Source organism: Neocloeon triangulifer, unplaced genomic scaffold, assembly GCF_031216515.1.
Source record: "Neocloeon triangulifer isolate White Clay Creek 2 clone unplaced genomic scaffold, ASM3121651v1 ptg000014l, whole genome shotgun sequence".
NCBI classification, from domain to species: domain Eukaryota; kingdom Metazoa; phylum Arthropoda; class Insecta; order Ephemeroptera; family Baetidae; genus Neocloeon; species Neocloeon triangulifer.
This window is the reverse complement of record NW_026775556.1, coordinates 1,499,833-1,519,218: the sequence shown is the minus strand read 5'-3', so window position 1 is coordinate 1,519,218 and position 19,386 is coordinate 1,499,833. Positions and strand designations below refer to the sequence as shown.

At 37.0% G+C, this 19,386-nt stretch overlaps 2 protein-coding genes across 7 annotated transcripts in view; one reads left to right on the top strand and one right to left on the bottom strand.

Annotated features, from left to right (window-relative positions):
* The window catches only part of LOC132201851 (mucin-5AC-like), a 106,510-nt gene that overhangs the window by 62,766 nt on the left and 24,358 nt on the right, over positions 1 to 19,386 (top strand). For all 6 annotated transcript variants that reach the window (XR_009442310.1, XM_059628370.1, XM_059628368.1 and 3 more), the window contains 2 exons: positions 5,556 to 5,699; positions 10,290 to 10,522. Coding sequence is in view for 5 of the 6 variants with exons in the window: in XM_059628370.1 (XP_059484353.1) it covers positions 5,556 to 5,699; positions 10,290 to 10,522 (377 nt within the window). In the remaining variant the exon portion in view is untranslated. The remainder of the gene's footprint in view (positions 1 to 5,555; positions 5,700 to 10,289; positions 10,523 to 19,386) is intronic.
* Positions 12,998 to 14,086, bottom strand: LOC132200081 (glycoprotein-N-acetylgalactosamine 3-beta-galactosyltransferase 1-like). The gene is made up of 4 exons (XM_059625274.1): positions 13,939 to 14,086; positions 13,506 to 13,644; positions 13,178 to 13,299; positions 12,998 to 13,131 (listed from the first exon to the last, which is right to left on the bottom strand). Exons 1-4 carry the CDS (start codon positions 14,084 to 14,086, stop codon positions 12,998 to 13,000), a joined length of 543 nt encoding a protein of 180 aa, XP_059481257.1.

The following is a 19,386-nucleotide window of genomic DNA, read 5'->3' as shown; positions in this document are numbered from 1 at the left end:
CAAGCACCTCTTTGTCATGGAAATTTTGTTTTCAAAGCATCACAATTTTTATTTAGAACAGATATTATTTATTTATTTTCAACTTTTATTATTTTTAATTTGCATATTTTTATTCATGCATACAATTTTAAAATTATTTCAAAACTTTAAGGTGCTATGAGGTATGTGAAAGAATGAAAAGATTTTGTGCAGAAATATAATCAAACTATTAATTAATTAATCAGGAATAACATTTTAAATTTCCTATTATTTCAGTGAAAAAGTTGATCATAACCCGATTTTTCCCCAATTTTGACTTAAAATTTAATGTAAAATTCTCCGCGAAATTTTGTGCAGTCCGTGGCTGGAATGCGGGTCGGGCGGTGCAGGAATTAATCGGAGCGGAATGCAAAGCGTCGTTTCCTCGTCACCGACTCCATTCGCGAGGGAATGCAGCGGCCATTTTTGCGCACACCTTTCCGCACGTGTCGCAGCGGCTGCCCTTCCGCAGCTTCTGACCGTCGATCGACACGCGCAACAACGTGCACTCGACTCCAATTAACAAAAGGGGCTCATTAGACGAGCACACTAACTTCTGAGATGAGGCTTAAAGCGGCCATTGTTTCGGCAGAGCCAAAGTTGTTGCTCAACGGCCCGAGTGACGCCGAGTTTCAAGTTGTTGTCTCTTCCTGCGCGCTCATCCACTCTCGAGGGCCACAGATATGATTACAATATGAGAGGAGATAAGAGAGCCGCAACAATGCAAAATTTCTTTTGATCAAAAGAAATTGCCAGAAATTTCACGGGAAAAATTAGCTTTCCTTCTAGTTTTTTTGCATCACTACAAAGGTTAAAATTGAATAAAAAAATTAAAAAACTATATAATTTCTTGCAACAACGAATTGAGACTGAATTAAAAAATAATCCGAAAGAAATTTAACGTGGATTCAGAAAATGAAAGAGGAAACCACTGCTCAGAAAACGATTTATAATGTTTGAATTTTAATTTTTTAATTGGAAATCTTGAGGCAAGGCTGCTGATGAATTTTCAATTAGCGAAATCATGATGCTAGTCATGTTCAGAGTGTTGCCATTTGTCTTGATTTGAAGTTAAAAATGGAAAAATAAATTTTTTGGAAAAAGAAATAATCCTGATCTGTTAAAATTTCCAATTCATAGTTGAAATTAAATTTAATTCGTTTTCTGAGAATTTTGATTTTCTCTCTGTTTCTGAATCCACGTTAAATTTCAATTGCGAATTGGAAAATTAAAACGGAAACTGGTACACACGTAATAACGCAAACACGACTCTACTCTAAAGAAAAAAAAATGCAACACTAACAAACACAAAAACACACTAAAATGAATAATAAATTGTCAATTAAATATCCAAAAAGAAAACAATAATTATTCAGATTTTTAAATTTTTATAAGCAGAAATTTGTCCACGGCGATAAATTCCCGTTCCAACTTTTTAGTCGTGGAATATTTTTGATGCAAGCAGAGATGAAATGTTATTCATACACATTTGGCTGGTTTTGCGGCGCTTCCTGTGACGCCTTTCGAGAGCGAAGTGAAATGTATACACTTGCTTTTTGGCCGTTGAAATTCTGGTCTCGCGAGTGCGTGTTTGTTGCATTTCATATTCCATGGTTTGCTAATGTCCCGGCGGCGTAATGAAGCTCCATATGTCACGCGGCGGGCGACAAGTAGTGCGCGCGGCTGACCCTCCCCATATTTCACCACGCTCGCATAATAATCCCGAACTCGAATCTAATCTCCCTACTATGAGAGCGAGCGAGCCGAGTTACCCTCTTAATTTAGCGCCGGCTCTTATTTGCGTTTTACAACTCGGCTGCCATAGATCTCGGCGCGGCTTTAATTAAAGCGCGTTTAATTTGCATTTTGCCCGAGACTTGCTTTTCTCCTTCTCTCTGTGGAGCCGCACAAAGACGTCCAACTTTGAAAGCAGCGACTTCGGTGTCTGCGCGATCGGCAAAGAAAGTCGCCGCCGCCGCCGCATCTTTTCCAAGAAGAAGAAGAAGAAAAGTTCAGCCCGCTGAGGTTGAAAGGGGTGCGATTCGCAAACTTACTTGCTATGCGTCTCGTTTTTGGTTTAGGCTTCAATTCCATTCAAAGGGAAAACTTCAAATTCTTAGCTTATTTTCTCACCCTTGCTAATTAAGTTTTCAGAAAAAAGCAGCATTCAAAAAAGTTTGGCTGCAACCAGAATAATAAGATAAAAACTCAATTAATGTGAATTTTATGTTTCACAATTTATCATATTACATTTTTTATTGAATTTTTTACATGGAAATTAAATTTTGACAATTAGTTCCATTTCTTTGACTATGAAAGTACCAAATTTTTAATTTCAACTTCTGAAAAAATCTTCATTTTATAATTAAAACTCTTTAGTTGCAATTTTTCATGCTATTTCTATTGCAGTCAATAAATCAAAAGGCCAAGGGAAATTATATCAAAATGGGTTTTGCGTGCAAATGGTTTAAAAAGCTTTTTAATTTGAAAGATTAAAGATAATTATGCAGCTTTTGAAAGAACACGCGTAATCTTAATTATTTAGGTTACTTTGTTTTACGGATATGTTCATTATGTTTGAAAATTGAAATAGATTTAGTTAAATAATTTTCTTTTAATTATCAGTTCATTTCAAGATCAAAATTATGTAACTTTTTAATATCAAAATAAAATTTATGCCCTTTGGAATTAAGTGACTAACATGTCCGAACGATTTAATAACCATTTCAGCTCCCCCTGTGCTAATTTGTAATTCAGGCTTGCTTATTAAATATGCTTAAAAAGGTATTTATTCAACATTCAACCTGATACAACCCTTAATCTTTTCAAGTGAGTATACGAAAATTTGTATAATATTAATTATCACTATTTAATAAGTTAATTAGAAAAATAAATGCTTTAAATCTATTTGAATTTTAATAAATATATTAAATTACTAAAAATATAAAATATATAGAGCTAAAAAAATAAAATTTAAAATAAAAAGTTTTTTTGTTTAAATTTGAAGCAATATATTTAAGATTCCAATAATATAGCAAACAATTAGCTCTCGTTGTTTTGTTTTCCATTGCATTAAAAACATTTTCTATCATTCCAGTGAAAAAAATTACAGACATTCCATTATATGCGTATAATGTAGGCTCCTCAGTACTTGTGCAGTCGTAACATTATGAATCTTTTCTTTTCCTTTTAAAATGAATAAATTTTCCTTTCCATTCATGTTGTTATCTTTAGTTTGTTTGTTTGTATTTTTAATTAAAAATACCGCGGAATGGAAATACGAGGAAAGAGCTTGCCTGCATTTTGAGCGGCTGTCGTCTTTGAAAAAGCGTCATCTCAATATTTCTTCTTCGACTCTGCGCGCCGTCTGAGCACGTCTCGGTCTTTTTTTCTTTTCCTTTTTTTTTGGCCGCAAGATTGACGGTGACTGCGGCTCCGCACCGAAAGCAGATATATATCGAAATGATCCGAGAGGGGAAAACGACTTGCGCGGATTTGATAATGACCGTCGAGCGGCAATTTATGGCGGGTGTGCTGCGACGAGAGCGGCGAATATTGGCTCATTTCCTGCGAGCAGTTTTGATATCGGTTCTGGCACCACTCGCATTTCACCACCCTCTCTCGGATCCGGCTGTGCATTAACCGACCCATTTCGATAAGCATCACGTCCCCGACTTATTTATAATTTACGACGCCCCAAATGGCTCGCAAACGACGCTCAGGTGGTTTTTTTTCTCCCTTGGCCCAAGTGTATAAATACACAAAAGTCGAAAGTTTGCTCGGGACGGCAATTAGCCGAATTCCGCAATAAACCGTTGTGTATTTCAAAGGGAGGCAGAAGAAGAAGAAGAAGCTCCTGCGCTTTTTGCCAGGCAGCCTCAATTAATGGCGATAATATTTCTCGGTGCCGCCGCTTTTTGCGCCATAACTCGGCTCGCTCATTTATCCGCCTGCCTCCCTCGCTCGCTCTGATATTTGTCGCAGATTAATTACCTTTATCGCGGTGAAACACGCTCGCACGATTTATTCTTGCCTCGAATCCGTCTTGCGCCGAATCCCCCGAGCCCGCCGCTTTTTATCCTGCCAGCAGCCAACAACTTCCATTTGAGTAGAAATAAAAATTAAGCGCTGTCACACCGAGATAATGGATAGAAATTGTTCCTACGTGTACATTTTCCATCTCTTTTTTAATCAAGATAAATTTATAAATGCATTAACAAGGCAATTTGAAACTCACGGATTAATAAATTAAATTTGTTTATTGAATAAAAATTTAAAATTTAATTTTTAAAGGGGGGATTTCCTGGGAAAAAAAATGCTGATTAATTTTTATTGTAATTTCTTTGTACATTAGCATTGGTTTTCTAGATGTGAGCTCCAAGGAGATGTAGTAAGAACAATTGAATTTATTAAGGAGGACTGAATCTTTTTAAATGGGAATTTCCTAACATAATTTTTTATCTCAGACGTGGCCTGATAAAAATTGATAAGAAATTAAAATTCACCAAATCACGCTCTATCAGCCCAACCGAAATTAATAGGTCAGTTTTTATTGATCTTATGGGAAAAAGTTTAAAATTATGAAATATTGAAATGAAAAAATCGGGCTTTCCTTCGTTGTTATGGAAAAGCCCAATCTCTTCATTTCCACGACCATCTCCTCGAGTATAAACTTCTTCAAACAAAGTATGAAATATTATAAAAATAATTATAAAATCACTGGTCAAATTTTGTAAATTTAGTTGATGCAGCAAATTTAGAAAATTGTCATCAAAATTTAAAAACTGGATGTAAAACCTTTTATCCAGAATTTAGCCAGAAAAATTACCATAAAGGGCTACATAAATTTAAGTAATATAATTGTAAATTATGATTGTCTAATTAAAATCTATCTAAGTTTATTATAAAACAAAACGTTTTTATCCAATTTAGACTCTTTGAATTAACCGCTACAGATTTTATCTAAAAATTTTAGGCAATCCTCGTTCTTACAAATAAAAATTTTCATTTTTCCTAAACGTTTCCTTTTTGAGTTAATTACTAATTGAAGATTGTAGAAAGGACGTTAAGGCCAAGTGTTTTGTTTGCAAAAGAAAAAAATTCGAGAATGAGATTTTTTATTCATTATGGGCTGACATCATCAGATTTTCTCTAAAATTTACCTTCGCTTCTTCAAAGCTCCTTTCAGATTTTCCGAGTGACGTCATTTAAGTTGAAACCCCTTTCCCGAAAATGAGAGCGCGCTTGCGAGGGTTATCCGATTTCACAAGAGCTTCCCATTTCAAATTCTTCCAAGGCGGTGTGTTTTTCGCTTGGCCCGAGAGCAGATCAAAGCGAAAGCGAAAATAATACGCGTTTCAGCTCACGGAGCGCAACGTTTCAATTCGGGCAGCGGCATAATTTTTCACTCGGCCGCCTTGGACGTGTGCGGGGAATCGGCGATCGCCGGCTTTATCTTTTGCGATTGGCATTCAGAGGCCTCACCTGCGCGCTGCGGAATGCCAACGAGTTCTCAAAATGACCCGTCTTGTTCGCAGGGGCCGACGGCGCCTTCGACCTCTTCGACTCGGAGAGCGGCCAGGACTTGACCCTCAGTCCTCAGACCTTCACCAGCTCGACCGAGGCCTTCCTCAACGACAACTCGGACAGCCTGCCTCCCACGCAAGCTGACGCGGACACAGGTAATATTTTTTTTCATTTTTCTATTTATTTATTAATAAAAAATGCAAAAAATAATTTAATAATTTAAAAGTCAATCAGAAGCAAAATTAATATATTTATTCGTGTGATTTTTTATCCACTTTTTAAAATTTTAATGTGCTTTACAATTTTTATGAAAAAGGTTTTTATGCAAATAAATGCAATAATTCAGACAACATAAACACAATTCAGACACAATAACTTTATAATTTTCTAAAATTTAATTATAAAATAATATCTGGCTTGAAATATTTCTATTTTGGTAGCTCGCAAAATCTGGTATGAAATTTATTTAGACATTTTGATTTTTTTTCTTGTAAATTAAGCCAAGCTTGCAATCATGATCTCTGACGTTGCCATTTTCCACGAAAAATAAAATTCGATCTGAGCCGTGAGCTTAGTGATCAGAATGATTGAGGGCCTCGGTTCGAACTTCCGTCGGAATTAATCCGCCGCGGAATTCGGCCGGCGTTTTGCGCAGTCATCAATCGTGCGCGGCCGTCAGGGCGAGAGAAGCGAGATGATCAGCAATAGCAGCATTTTTCCCCGAGCGCCATAAATAACAGTGTGTGCTATTGGCAGCAGCAAAACACGGCCGCAATAAATACACACGGCGTGCAAAATTATTTATCAGCTCGGGCGGGCTGCTGGGCGGGCCGGGCGAAAGCATTCAATAAGTTTATCTTGTTTTCACACTTGCGCGCTCGAATTAAAATGGAAAATTGCCAGCACGGCCCTTTTTGTCCCTCCAGCAGCCCAGACTCGGCCGTCGAGAAAGACCTTTCTGACTATTCGGGTCAAGCAGCTCCGTTTTGAAAAGTCCCTCATTTGTGGAGTGGATGAAAGCACTCGACGCAGATTTCCAGGGACAAAAACTAGTTCCACATAAGTGTGTTTCTGCATTTCTCAACAAATTCTTCTGCTGGAGCCTGATTATTTGTATGCAAATTATTAAGAACGTAATTCTTAAATAAATTTTCCAATTGTTTTTCATCATTCAGGTGAATTTTTGTGTGTATCTTCCCTTTTTCAAATTTTTATAAAATTTTCCATTGTCCTTTTTCTTTTAGCAAAATTACAGTTTAAAATGATAAAAAAATCTTAGATTTTTTTAAAAAAAAAAGGTTTATTATATCTTTTTATGAATTTATATGTTTCAAAGTGCTAATAAAACTTTTCTTAATAATTTAGAGTCAATTTGATGTTAATTGACAAAAAAAATTATGAACTTATATTCGATTAAAGCCTAAAATTAAAATCAGGATCTTAAGCTGTATAATTAGAATGCAGACTTTATTAGATTCTCCAAGCGTAAGAAAAGCTAAAATTTTTCAAGGCATTAATACCAGAAGTTTTATGTGTTATATCTAAAAAAATCACGATTTTCCATATTTTTAGAAGATGAAAATAATATTTTGCACCATAACGTAAAAAAGTTGTATTTTCTGTTCTTTTTCGTATACATGCTAATCAAACTGTTTATTTTTATTCACATTACATTACAAAAGTGCGTGGGTTTCTCTCTCTCTCTCTCTCTCTGTGAACGAAAATTCGATTGTATGATAACGGTTTGGATATAGAATCGCTTTATGTACGGGCGCAATTTCGCGATTGGATCAGATGCAAAAGCGCTGACGGAGAGTCAGAGTTAATTCCGCCTTTGATGTATCACCCAGGCAGCGACCAGACCGGCGTCGGCAAAAAATTGGATACAAAATTGATGGCCGACGATTCGCCTGACGCAGCGCAAAATAAATAACACATCCACAGAGGGAGAAAGATGAATTTTGCGCGTTGAGGAAAAAAATAAAATAAAGTGTCCCCGATGCGCGTTATTAATGAAACTTCAGAATGCTGTCCTCAGATTGCCATAGCAATGAGATTTCTTCTTTGAGTAATGAAGTTTAAATCAAATCTTTATGAAAAGGGTAAAGACAATATCTATAAATTATTTCTCTAAAGGAAAAACAATAAAATAACTTCAACAAAAAGTTGTATTCTGGCAATGAGCAAACAATATTCTGCAATTTCTGAAAGTCCCAATAATTACAAAATAAAATTTGAAAATATAATTATGCCAATTATGTAATATATAATTAGAGAATTAATTTGTTTAAATTAGATTTTTTATATTTCACACTCCTGCAAAGAAAAACTTTATTGGTTAAGGCTATTAGTAAGAAATACTTTAAATGCATTCATTGTTTTCTTCCAAAATATAGGAAAAATAAAATTATTTTCCACGAATTTAAAAAAACAGTAATTTAAAAAAAAAAATCTTAGAGGAATTATTTCAAAGCTCACAATGAGAAGAAAAGTTTTTGCTCCTCCTCGAGAATAGGACGTTTTTCTTCATTTTTCCACCGCGTCTGCTGCTCTTGGCGGCGGCAAACTATCGGCAAAGTAACTTAATTTGCGAGAATGGCAAGAACACCCGCATCAGCGAAAGAGCCGGTCGCAGATATTCCGCTGACGTCGCCTGCTGATAATTTCATTTTTTCCATCCTCCTCCTCCTCCCCCCTCTTTCGCGAAATTCGAGCATCGGAATTCGATAGTCGATCGCTTCTGTTTCTTCCCCGTTCTATTCATTATTTGCTCGGCAAGTGGCCCGAGACACACATGCGAGTCTGCAAATTGAATGGAACCGCAAAAGGCGCCATCATTTGCGCAGAGTCGGCACAAAGAGCGACCTTTTGATGCTTCATTAGCCAAGCCGATTATAATTTGCCCAGATTTAGTCTCATTACGGAGAAAGCGTCCCTTTGACTCGGGATTACATTTCGATTTGCACACGCGCGACCTCTCAATGCGCGCACCCTTACAATTCAACCCTCTGCGGTGAGTTTCAAAACGGACTTCCTCGAACTGAACAATAATGTAGTCAAAGGGAAAATACCTAAACGCGTCCGTTTTGAAGAGGTCGTCGCACTTGAAATACTTGGAATGCGTTAATTATAGAAACCGCTGGACACATTACATTGGGACCTCAAAGGATTTGCAAACATCAAAATTTCAGCACTTTTTATTTAATATTATGTGTTGTAAATCTAATGGTTGTGTTTGAAAAAAATGGGGAACGCTTACATTGTTACATTGAATTGCTAAAAAAATTAAAATTAAAATAATAAAAGATTTATTTATTTATTTTCATTGTTAAATGTTAGATTATTAATTTATTTACTTTTAGTTAGAATTTACTACATTTTTTAGATCAGATAATATGTATTTAAACTATTTAATTAGCCTTTTTTAATCAAATATTTTACCAAAGACACATATGGTCTAAAAAATTCAAAAGTACAAATTGAGGTTCTAGCCATTTTAAGATGTTTCATTTGGGAAAATTGCCTTTAGGGTGTTATAAAAATCGAAATAAATGTTTATATTGGCAGAGAGGTGTAAAAAATCGGCCGAGAAGTGGCAAAAAAAAAAACAAAAAAAAACAAATGCAAATCTTTCCAGTGAATATTAAGTAAAAATATCAGCATTTCATTAAAATCCAGCAAGAAAAAGAACAATTAGTGCGAGATTTTACAGCTTGGATCATCATTCAATTTAATATAAAACTGATCAAACTTTTACAAAATCTAGAAAAAAAATGTTAAAAAAAACTCTAATAAATATGCTTTTGATTCGTGTTGTAATATTTAATTTTCATGAGAGAAAGAGAAGGGAGGAGCATTTACTTAGATTTGAGAGGCAAAACAAGAAGTCTCTCATGTTTTGGAGTTTGGTACAAAGTTGGGAAGAAGGAAAGGGTTTATGCGCATAGCCGAGGCCTAATGAAGACGAATAATCCGGCAAGCGCCCCCTGCTGAGAGAGCGAACCAAAGGCCGACTCTCTGGGGAGCAAACTTTTTCCGCCGCCGCAAACTCTAATTACACACAAACACAGCCTGCAGTAGCGCAGTGACCCCGAAACAACCCTCCGGCCAAACTTCAAAGTGGACCGGCCGGCCAAAAGCCCAACTCGCCCCTTTTCTTGCAATAATTCGAATATTTTGACAAAGCGAGTAAAAAAGGTGTGGCTTGAAAGAAAAACGAACTAATAAATCACAAGAAACAACGCCGGAATAAAACGCAAGCGAATTATTTATCGTCTCTGGCGGACGTGTGGGGGGCGATTAGTTCTCTCCCGCGCGCGCTCAACCCCTTTGCTTTTTCTGTCCCTAAATTGTTTTGTCCGGCAGCGCAAGCAAACAAATTAAGCGCGGAAAAAACAGCAGCAGAAAGGAGGACGCGCGCAAAAAGGCTTTGCTGACGACGCAGTAAAAAAAATTCTGCGTGGGATTAGGAATTTGTTTGCCCTGCGGCGCGCGGGATCGAAGCGAAATTGAAATTCCTTGCCGTCGATTCCACGGGCCAAAGGGGAGCAAACTTTGAATGAGGAAAATGTCAATCATAAATTCTGTAACTCGATTTAATTAACTTTGACTAGAGGCTTCCGTGTTGACGAAAAAATGAAATTTTCAAAATTTCTAATAATAAAAAGCTTCATCAAAATAGAAATTTAAATATTAAATTAAAAATATGTTATAATGAGTAAATTTGTTTTCTTGTGTGTTGGCAGTGGGTAGTTCCAACTCGGAAGACGCAAAGGTGTCCGCGGCGGCGAGCGTGCCCGCGGCGTCGACAAAGGCGACGACAGTGACTGCGACGCCGGCGCCACCGGCTTCAACGCCGTCGTCCTCGTCGTCGCCAACAACAACGGCCATCGTGGCAGCCGACTCGGGCAAGTTGGCGGTCAAGAAGTCGCGGCCGAAAGCCTCCTCGCCCAACCGACAGGGTCCCCAGCAGTGTTTGGTGAGTTTTTTAATTGTACTTTAATTGTCCGATTAGCTTACGATTCAAAATATTTAATTTAAAAATAGGAATTTTCAAATTTGTAGGATTTGAAAACAAATGAAAAGTGGCTCTTCATCCAAATTAAAATGAGATTATATGGAATTGACAGTATTGATTAAAAAAGAGATAGCTTTCTTTATTTTATCCTTCTTCTTCTTTGTAAAATTGAAAACTCGATAGTTGATTGCTATTGATATTTGGCTCGATATCCGGCGTTTCGCGATTTCAATTCCCTCGCCGGTTGGCAATATGCGAAAACGATTACTGAAGATGGCTGCTTTCTTTCCTTCTCTTTCTGTGCGAGGCTCATTAAAGGCGGGAGGGACGTCTTTCCTTTTATCGGCCTTAACGACTGTCCTGCTTTTAAACTGCGTTCGGCGAAAAACTCGCTCTTCCGTTCCACCGGGCGATTTTGATGAGGAGCCGCGATAAAAACGCCCCGCGCCGATATATAAATTCGCGCTTATCTGCCGAGCGCCAACCGCGGCCGAATAATAAAAGCGTGCAATTTTGCTCGCGCTTATCTTTTTCCCTCCGTTTGAGCAGAAAGAAAGAAAAGGAAGAAAATAAAGAGACGCTTTATCGAAAGCCATTACTACTTATATATTCCCTCTCGCGAAAGCAGACCTAGAATTTCAAGTTTCAGAATAAACTCACCAGACGGAACAAAGAATATAGATTTTCTCAATTGCGTTTCCCTCATCAAAATTGATAATTATTTTTCAACTCTTCCGTGTCCATAACATTTCCAATCTCACGTTGGGTCAAAGGAAATTTTAAAACCCATTTATTAATTTTATTTTTCAAATTATTGAATTATATTTGAGAAAAAAAGGGCTGCAGGAATTTCAATTTTCATAATAATTAATTATATAAAATTATTTTGTGTGCAATTAAATATGTAACGTTGTTGGCCTCTCTAAAATTACAATTAGTTTGTGGAGAGAGGTTGAGGGTCTCTCTCATCTCGAGGCACCATTTCAGCCGTTCGTTTGCGTTTGTTTGTTTGCGCGCTCAATTCCGTGCCTCGTTTGCTCGCAGTTCCAAATGAGTTTTCACTCAATTTTCCGACCTACGCCCTAATTGGTTTTTTGTCCCGTCGGCGTGCGTGTGTCGCTTTGTTTATGCGAAATGGACTCCATTGTGCGCGCTTCCAATAGTTAACTTCGTTTGCTCTCGCATTTTGCGTCCGCTATGGTAAATTTCAAATAATGAAAAAAAAACTCGGGCACAATTTTGAACTTCCAAGTGAATAAAAAAAATTTGCCACTAATTACATTATTTGATCGCAGCTTGTGATCAAAGGATTCTGCGTGGAATTATAAAGGGCACGACGTGTTCCTTTCCGTGTGCTGGAAATTTAATGAAACGCGAACAAAAGTGACGCGTGCGACGTGTGCCGCTGACATTTCACAATTACAAAGAGCTCGGCATAATCACAATCCGAGGGAGACAAACGCAGTCGCAGCGTAAAATCACTACTTCGTCCTGGCTCTTTTCAAAGGCTAAATTGCGTGTCGACGCCTGCGGTGAACGAATTTAATCAAATGAGAAGAAATTAGCACTGGCAGGGGTCGCGCCCTTCACGTTTCGCCGAAGCGCGCTCGGATGCTGCTCAGGTACGCCTCGTTCTCCTCCTCGGACACCTTGGACGCCTCGAAAAACAATTCCGCCTCTTTCTGGTAGTCTTCCTCGCTAGGCACGCCCTCGGACAACTGCAAGTCGGTCACCGCGAGAATGGGGCCATCGGTGTGGATTAGCAATTCCAACATGTAGAACTGCTCCGGCGGCACGTAGTGGAACGTTATGGGGTGCTTTGAGCAGCAATCCGAGCCCTTCAAACAAAACAAGAAAAATCGTTACAAATATTAAAAGCTGAAAGAATTTTCTTTTTACAAATCTGCAAAATCTCAGAATATTTGAGTCATTTTCAGCAAAAGAGAATTTAAAGCTGTAATTCTTTCTTAACCTACTTTTGGACATTTTAAGCCCGCTTTTTATTTATTTAATTGAAAGAGTTCTTTTTCCCTTCCCCTTGTTTTAAAATAATGGCGTTTTTTACTCCTCCCAGGCCTTGTCAGTTACCCCTTGAAATATATAGGGGTTGTAAAATAAGAACTCACAGAGTTGCTCTCTGGGTAATGAAATTGGATGCAACGTGCAGAAATCCGAGCCCAAACAAGAGGCTTCAAGTAGAAATACATTGATTTGCATATATTCTTTTTCTGGGTTTATAAATTTCCAACCTTTTTCTGCGGCCACCGGACGGTTTTCATGTACCAATTGTCGTTGAAATCGGTGAAGTCGGGATTCAAATATGTTTGTGGGTCGAAATTGTAGAAAAGAAAGTGTCCCCGAGAGTCTCTCGTGTCCTCCAAGTACACACCAACAGAGTTCAAACATCTTGCTGTACATGTTTGTGGAATAAATTTTTTACTGGAGAAAATCGATCAAACCCAATAAAACGTCCTCGTCTGAAGTGAGATTTGAAAGCTGGCAGTGGGGATTGGGTGCAGGAAATGCCGCAGTCACCAATTTTTTCAACGCTCCACGACTCAAAACGTAACCTAAAAAAAATCAGAGGATTTTAACTTTCATTAATAATATATTTACCTGCACCACCGGTTGCATAACCCTTTGGTAAGTCGCGTTTCTTGAACTGCATGCCCAGATATTTTGCAGCATTAGGATCGTAGAGTACCAAAAGCCGACGCAAATTCTCCACAATGACGTACCTGATTATAAAAGTAAAAAAATATAATATATATTGATAAATTTCGGTTTTATTAAAAAGGAAGTTTGCAATAAATTTATTTTAATTTCAGGCATTACTTATAAAAATGGCGTGGAGACCAAATGAAAGACGGATCATAAATTGTTATTAATTAAATTTTTGTTTTACTGTAAATGAAATTCATTTTTATAAAATTTGTTTTCTCACGTGTCGTCGTCAGCTTTAAGAAACCAGTCAAATTCGTTTGCAAACTGGTCGTGCACTTGAATGAACGCCTGCACCGTTTTCCGCCAAAGACCAGCACGGCCTTTTGGTGCAGCAATTCCCACCGCAGGCAGATCTTCATCTGCAGAACAAAAATTGAGATGTTTAAAACGTTATATTTTTACAAGTTTTTTCTTGAAGACTTTCTTATGAACATAATTTAAAATTATTGAGAAAAATTTATGAAACTAATCACTAAGTTTTGGTGTCAAAATCATTCACTTTTCAAGTAATAAAATTAAAAAAAAATTTGATTTGGAATTTTTCTATCTTGTATTTTAATGTTTGGATTTAGGATTTCTTCCCTGAATGAGGCAAAGTTGCCCTACATTTGAACATAATAAACGTCTATTTTATAACTAAAACGGATTTGAACCTTCTTCGTCGCTGAAAAAAATGAGTTTGTCGCAGCGCCGGCCCCACGTGGCCTTGACGTGGGCCGCTTTGGAGGCGTGGTTGGCGCCGGTGGTGCAGACCCAGCACAGAACGCGCACCGCCCTGTTCAGACCCTGCGACCTTTTCATCTCGTAATCTGAATTTGACAGTTTTATACTCAGAGACAAAGTCAAGCAATGGCACCTTTGTAGAGCTGCTCGATGGCCGACGCATTCCTTTCGGCCACGTTTCGAACCACGCTCGGCAAAAAATCCGATTCCGCGGATTCCACTGGAAAAGGGCTGCAACTGCGGCCGAGCAGGAAGCCCAAGCCCAGTGTTGCCAAAATTAAAAACCACTGCTCTGAACGGGAAATTTTGTGAAATAAAATGTAAAACTTGTGCACGGACATTCCTGCAGTTAAAACATTGCAAGCTCGACTGACCACTTCATGCCTGTTTATCAACAATCAACAATTTAGAGATAGGAAGGAAGGCACAAAAGTGACTCACGCGCTTCCACCTCACCTGATGCGGGCGTCGAGAATAATTAAAAGAAGAAATTCTTAGTTAAAAGAAATGTGGTGCATTTAATTTTTATTAATTACTGCAAAAATGATAATTTTAAATGGCCTAACAATTTATCTGTTGAGGTAAAAGATGCGTGTTTGATAAAAATTTTCCAACCTCTCCAACTGAAATTTGAAGTAAAAACGTTTCCTCTAATTGAAATTTTTTGCCCGCCTCCATCAACTTTGACATTCTCCGAAATGAAACTTTGCCATAATGAAAACAATTTGGGGTGCGCCGGCCTAATTGGTAATTAGTCGGGAGGCGTGCGTGGCAACAAGTGAAGGAATAAGGGCGATAGGCAGGCTAGGCTTCGGAGAAGACGCGCCCGAGGGTTTTTGTGCCGCCGCCGGCTCGGATCGGCGGTGACCCCGTATTCGAGACACGTTCCGCCGCTTGCGAGTGTGTGTGCGAGCGAGCGCGTGGGACGCAGACCGAGCAACTTCATGACGAAAATACGAAGAAGCTGCTGATAAACTGCCGCTGAAAAGAATGAAAAAGGAAATTCGAGCGGGCAAGAAAAATGGGCGCGCAACAAAAGAGTTTTTTAGAATTAACGCGTGCACAAAAATTGATCTCTCCTGTTTAATATTTTATGTACGAAAATTTATATATTTACCGTTTTTTGTGTGTGTATTTTTGCGTCGCTGGTTGTTGCGAGTGCGAAAAAATAACATATTCGATAGCAAACACACGCGAGACGAGCAGAGGGAGGGAGGAGAGCGTGTATTGTTTTTCTTGCTTGGCGGAATTTTCATGTGCGCTCCGCGTATTTTCGTTGCCTCGCGGCATTTCGACGCACAAAGCTCCGCGCGTCGAGAACAAAACACGGATCGATTTTGCACGGCGGAAAACGCGGCTCTGCTGCTCTCACCCTGACGTTTCAACAGTTAGCCAAAAAGGATATAGGTTGAAATGAGGAAAAATGGAAAATTTGTCCAATATTAATTAATTTCCAACCGATTGACACAGGTTTGAGTGACTTCAGCAGGGAGAGTTCATAAAAAAAGATGTAGTTTTTATTTTTGTAAAAAAATTCTTCTTTATATTTTAGCAAAGAGTCAAATAGATTCAAGATATTGTTTGAATAAGGCCAAGAGAATGAACTGGAAAACATTCAATGATTTTGTTGTAAAAATATTTGTCAAAATTTATCAAATTTTAGAATCATTTCAGCCTATTCCGTGTAAATGGAAGCTGCTATAGAAAAACTTTTTAAGTAGCACGTCATGACGTTGCCTGAATTGAAATTATTTTGAAAGTTTTATTTCGGGCAATTTGAAATAATACCTTGACCCAGGAAACCAATCCAGTACAGAGTCGATGTTTGGAATATTCTTTCAATTGGATTGCGAAATATTTTTAAAATCTTTCAGCTTTCCTTCAAACATTTATTAGAATATAAAATTTTTTTATTAATATTCTGGCAGTTTTTCGGTTTTTTAGAATCAATATAATTCCTTTTTGGTGACAATTTTGTTCAAAAATTTAGTTGAAAATATTTTGCCAACAAGAAAAAATTACAAACGATTTCTCCGTAATTCCAATGTAAATTTTAACGTTAAACTACCCTACAATTATTTTACTTTGGTAACCTATTTTAATTTTTTATATCACTATTCATTTTGTGAAATTTTAAAATATTTAGTCAGAATTTGAGAATTAAAAATATTTTCATTCATTTTCAGTCTCTGAAGACTACTGACTTAATTTACCAATTAAAAATAAAACGAAAAATACTTACAAAAAAAAAAAACAATTTCTCTATGGAATATATTCCAACATTTTCTTTAAGAAAAATATGAAGTAAATTTTTAGTAAGCTTTTCTGAATTTTATATCTCGTGCTTGTGAAATTCTCAGTGAAAACAAGAGCAGCTTGTTAGAGCGGAATAAGTTTGAAGGAGAAACGACTCCATTTGGCTGCCTGCGGCACAAATGGTGCACGCCCGGCTCAAAGGTTACTTAACTAGTTAGTGAGTTAGCGGCGGTGACGGTTAGAAAATTTATACTCGTGTGCGCCGTCATGATACTCGGCGTGTGTGTGTGTCTGCGCCCGAGCAATTGTGAATTTAATTAAAACGCGCGCGCTCTTTGTCGGGGCAAGGCTAATCCGCGGCGGCACTTGCAGCTAAGCTGATTTGGCATCGGCGGAGGGCACAATCGCAATTTCCTGCCCTCCGCAAAAACCGCCCTCGCGTGTGCGACGGCTCGGGGGAGGAGCGCAATTTTCATTCAAAATCTCATCAGCCGTAATTAATTCGCACTCGGCCAGGAAAACACGGCTGCAAAATGAAGAGCCGCTTTTGAAATGACAAAAAATTCCCATTCCCAAATGTGTGCAAAAAAACACGACATTCATTAAAATTGGCAACTCCCACGTTATTTTTTTTCCAATATCAAATATTTACTCCATGAAAACGCACACATAGACGTTTTAATTAATTTTAAATTGTATTCATTCGTTCAGAATTGGGAAAAACATGTCACCATGGAGCAAACAGAAAATTCATTGCTCAACCTAAAAACTTTGAGGTCATTTTTAGGCCGGCGAAAACTTGATATTTTTCAAAAAAAGGTGACTATTTAGTCTCCAATTTAAATTTTTGAAGTCTAGGATAAAGTCTTTTTTAAGCAAGAAGGCGCAAGAAAAGTTTTTTTAAACGAGTCTGTTATCATTTATAGAGAATTATAATGAAATATTTCACAAGATATTTTGTTTTAAAATTGATGATAGCACTGATTATCAGACAGGAAGATAAAAATGTAAATAGAAAAGTCAGTTTTAATTTTTACGAAAAGATGTTGAACAAAATTTACAAAAACTAAAACAATAACAATAATAAATATTAAAATTTTTAAATAATTTGATAAAAATGAGTTTCAACATAATTAAGAAAAAAATCTCAAAATTGTCCTAAAAGAATTTTGAAAAAGTATTTAATTATATGAAATTTAAAAATAGTTTACCATAATTGCTTTTTAAACTTACATTTTTTTGAACAAGATTCGCAAAGATCCTTGCCAGTTTGTAGAGAGAATATAAAAAAAAAAAATTAAGAAAAATCTCCAGCTGAATTTTTTTACTGTGATCGAATATTAGGTAATGCATCCATCTTCTGGTTGAAATGTACCTTTCTTCATTTGCACTATTTTTTCTATCCACAGACATAAGAATATGACTAATCGATCTTACAAATCTTTCTAAATGTAAGCAGTATTTAAAAATAAAAGAAAAAAACTCATTATGAATTAGTATTCAAGTTTTTTTTACCTCTACAGTTGTTTTGGGAAGCAATATAGGTGGAAATTGAATTTTTTTAACATATCAATGGGCGATCTCTGCACAAAAATACACGAAACAAATTATTTAGATATTTAAAATTCAAGTGATTAGAGAGAAACAAATTAAAACCAAATCTTCGAGTGATTAAATTTTACACATTTACATAAATTATATAAAACTACGTTACTGAATTTACAATTTTAAAATGTTACATTTTATGATTTTGTGGCCATTTAATTTTTTGCTTCATCCCTGCAGTGGTGAAAAGTCCTTTCCTTGGCTAAACTCTTCCCATTAACTTTTGAGTAATGAATATTTTCTTGCCTTGTTTCTAAATTTAAACTGCAACTTGTTCGCGAGCAAACTTTAAAAGTTCAAAGAGATTAAAAAAAAGGTGTGTAAAACTTGTAAGCGTTGATTAATAGCTTTCGCTTAGGGCGCCGGTGTTTTAATTAGACCTCGAGGGACTGTATAAGTTGCGTGTATGCGATATAAGAGTTGCGCAAATTCGCAACAAAGTTTTAGTTGGTTCGACCCCGCGGAGGATGGAGCGCTAGGAGAAAAGAGAGTCGTTAAAAAAGTAAATAAAGTGCTTTGTTAAAAGCGAGTGCCGGGCGCGAAAATAAAAAGCGCACGTTCTTGGCGGCGAGAAGAAGAAATTTGGCAAATGGAGCGCGAACGAGCGAGGCTGCCCGCGCGCCCGTCTTTTGGCAACACCTACTTTTCTCCTCACACAAGACACTTGGAATTTTTTCCTCGCTCCGACGAGACCGAAAATGCTCTCTGTACTTTAATTAAAATTACATTCACCTCCATTCATTTGCTTTTTGCTGTGAAACACGAGAAACCACAAAAGGCCGGACGGCTGCAGAGGAAATAAAAGTCGGCGCGGCGCGAATTACATTCCTGCAGCTGCGTGTCCGTGCGTGGGCCCGACGTGTAATCGCGTTTCCATCCCTGCCGTCCGTGTAATCAGACCAATTTTACAGCCGCCCTCTTTTTCCCCCAAGTTAATTCCGCGCCTCCGTGCCGAACTGCTCGCAAAAGTCGGAATTAAAGGGCCCAAAAGTCGTGACCTGATCGCCTTAAGCCTTTGTACGCAATTTATTGTTGATCGCTGCTAATTGCTAAAAAGATATTTCTCATTTTTTTGCGTCGTATTTATTAAAAAATAAAAATTAAAAAACAGACTTGTCATTTCGAACAAAATTTTAACAAGAAACTTTCAATAATAAAACTGAAACTACCAAATTAATGAATAATTAACAAAAATATTAAAATAATCAGTTATTCAGAAAATATTGTTAACAGTTAATAATATTAATTTGTTTGGTTTATTCTAAATTTTGAAATAAAAAGTTGTATTGTAAGATTCTTAAATCTTTTCTCCACACAATTATATTAACTTGTATTATTTTGATGTATGGGCAGTAATTTCCTTCCTGGTAGATCAATAAAATAAATATTGCAATTGATTGTGAATTTAGAAATTTAAGTGTTTTATCAAAACGTATTTGATTGATTATTTCAATCAATCAAAGAAAATAAATATTTTTATTTTTTTTTTATTCGAATTTCAAATTAATTAAAGATTA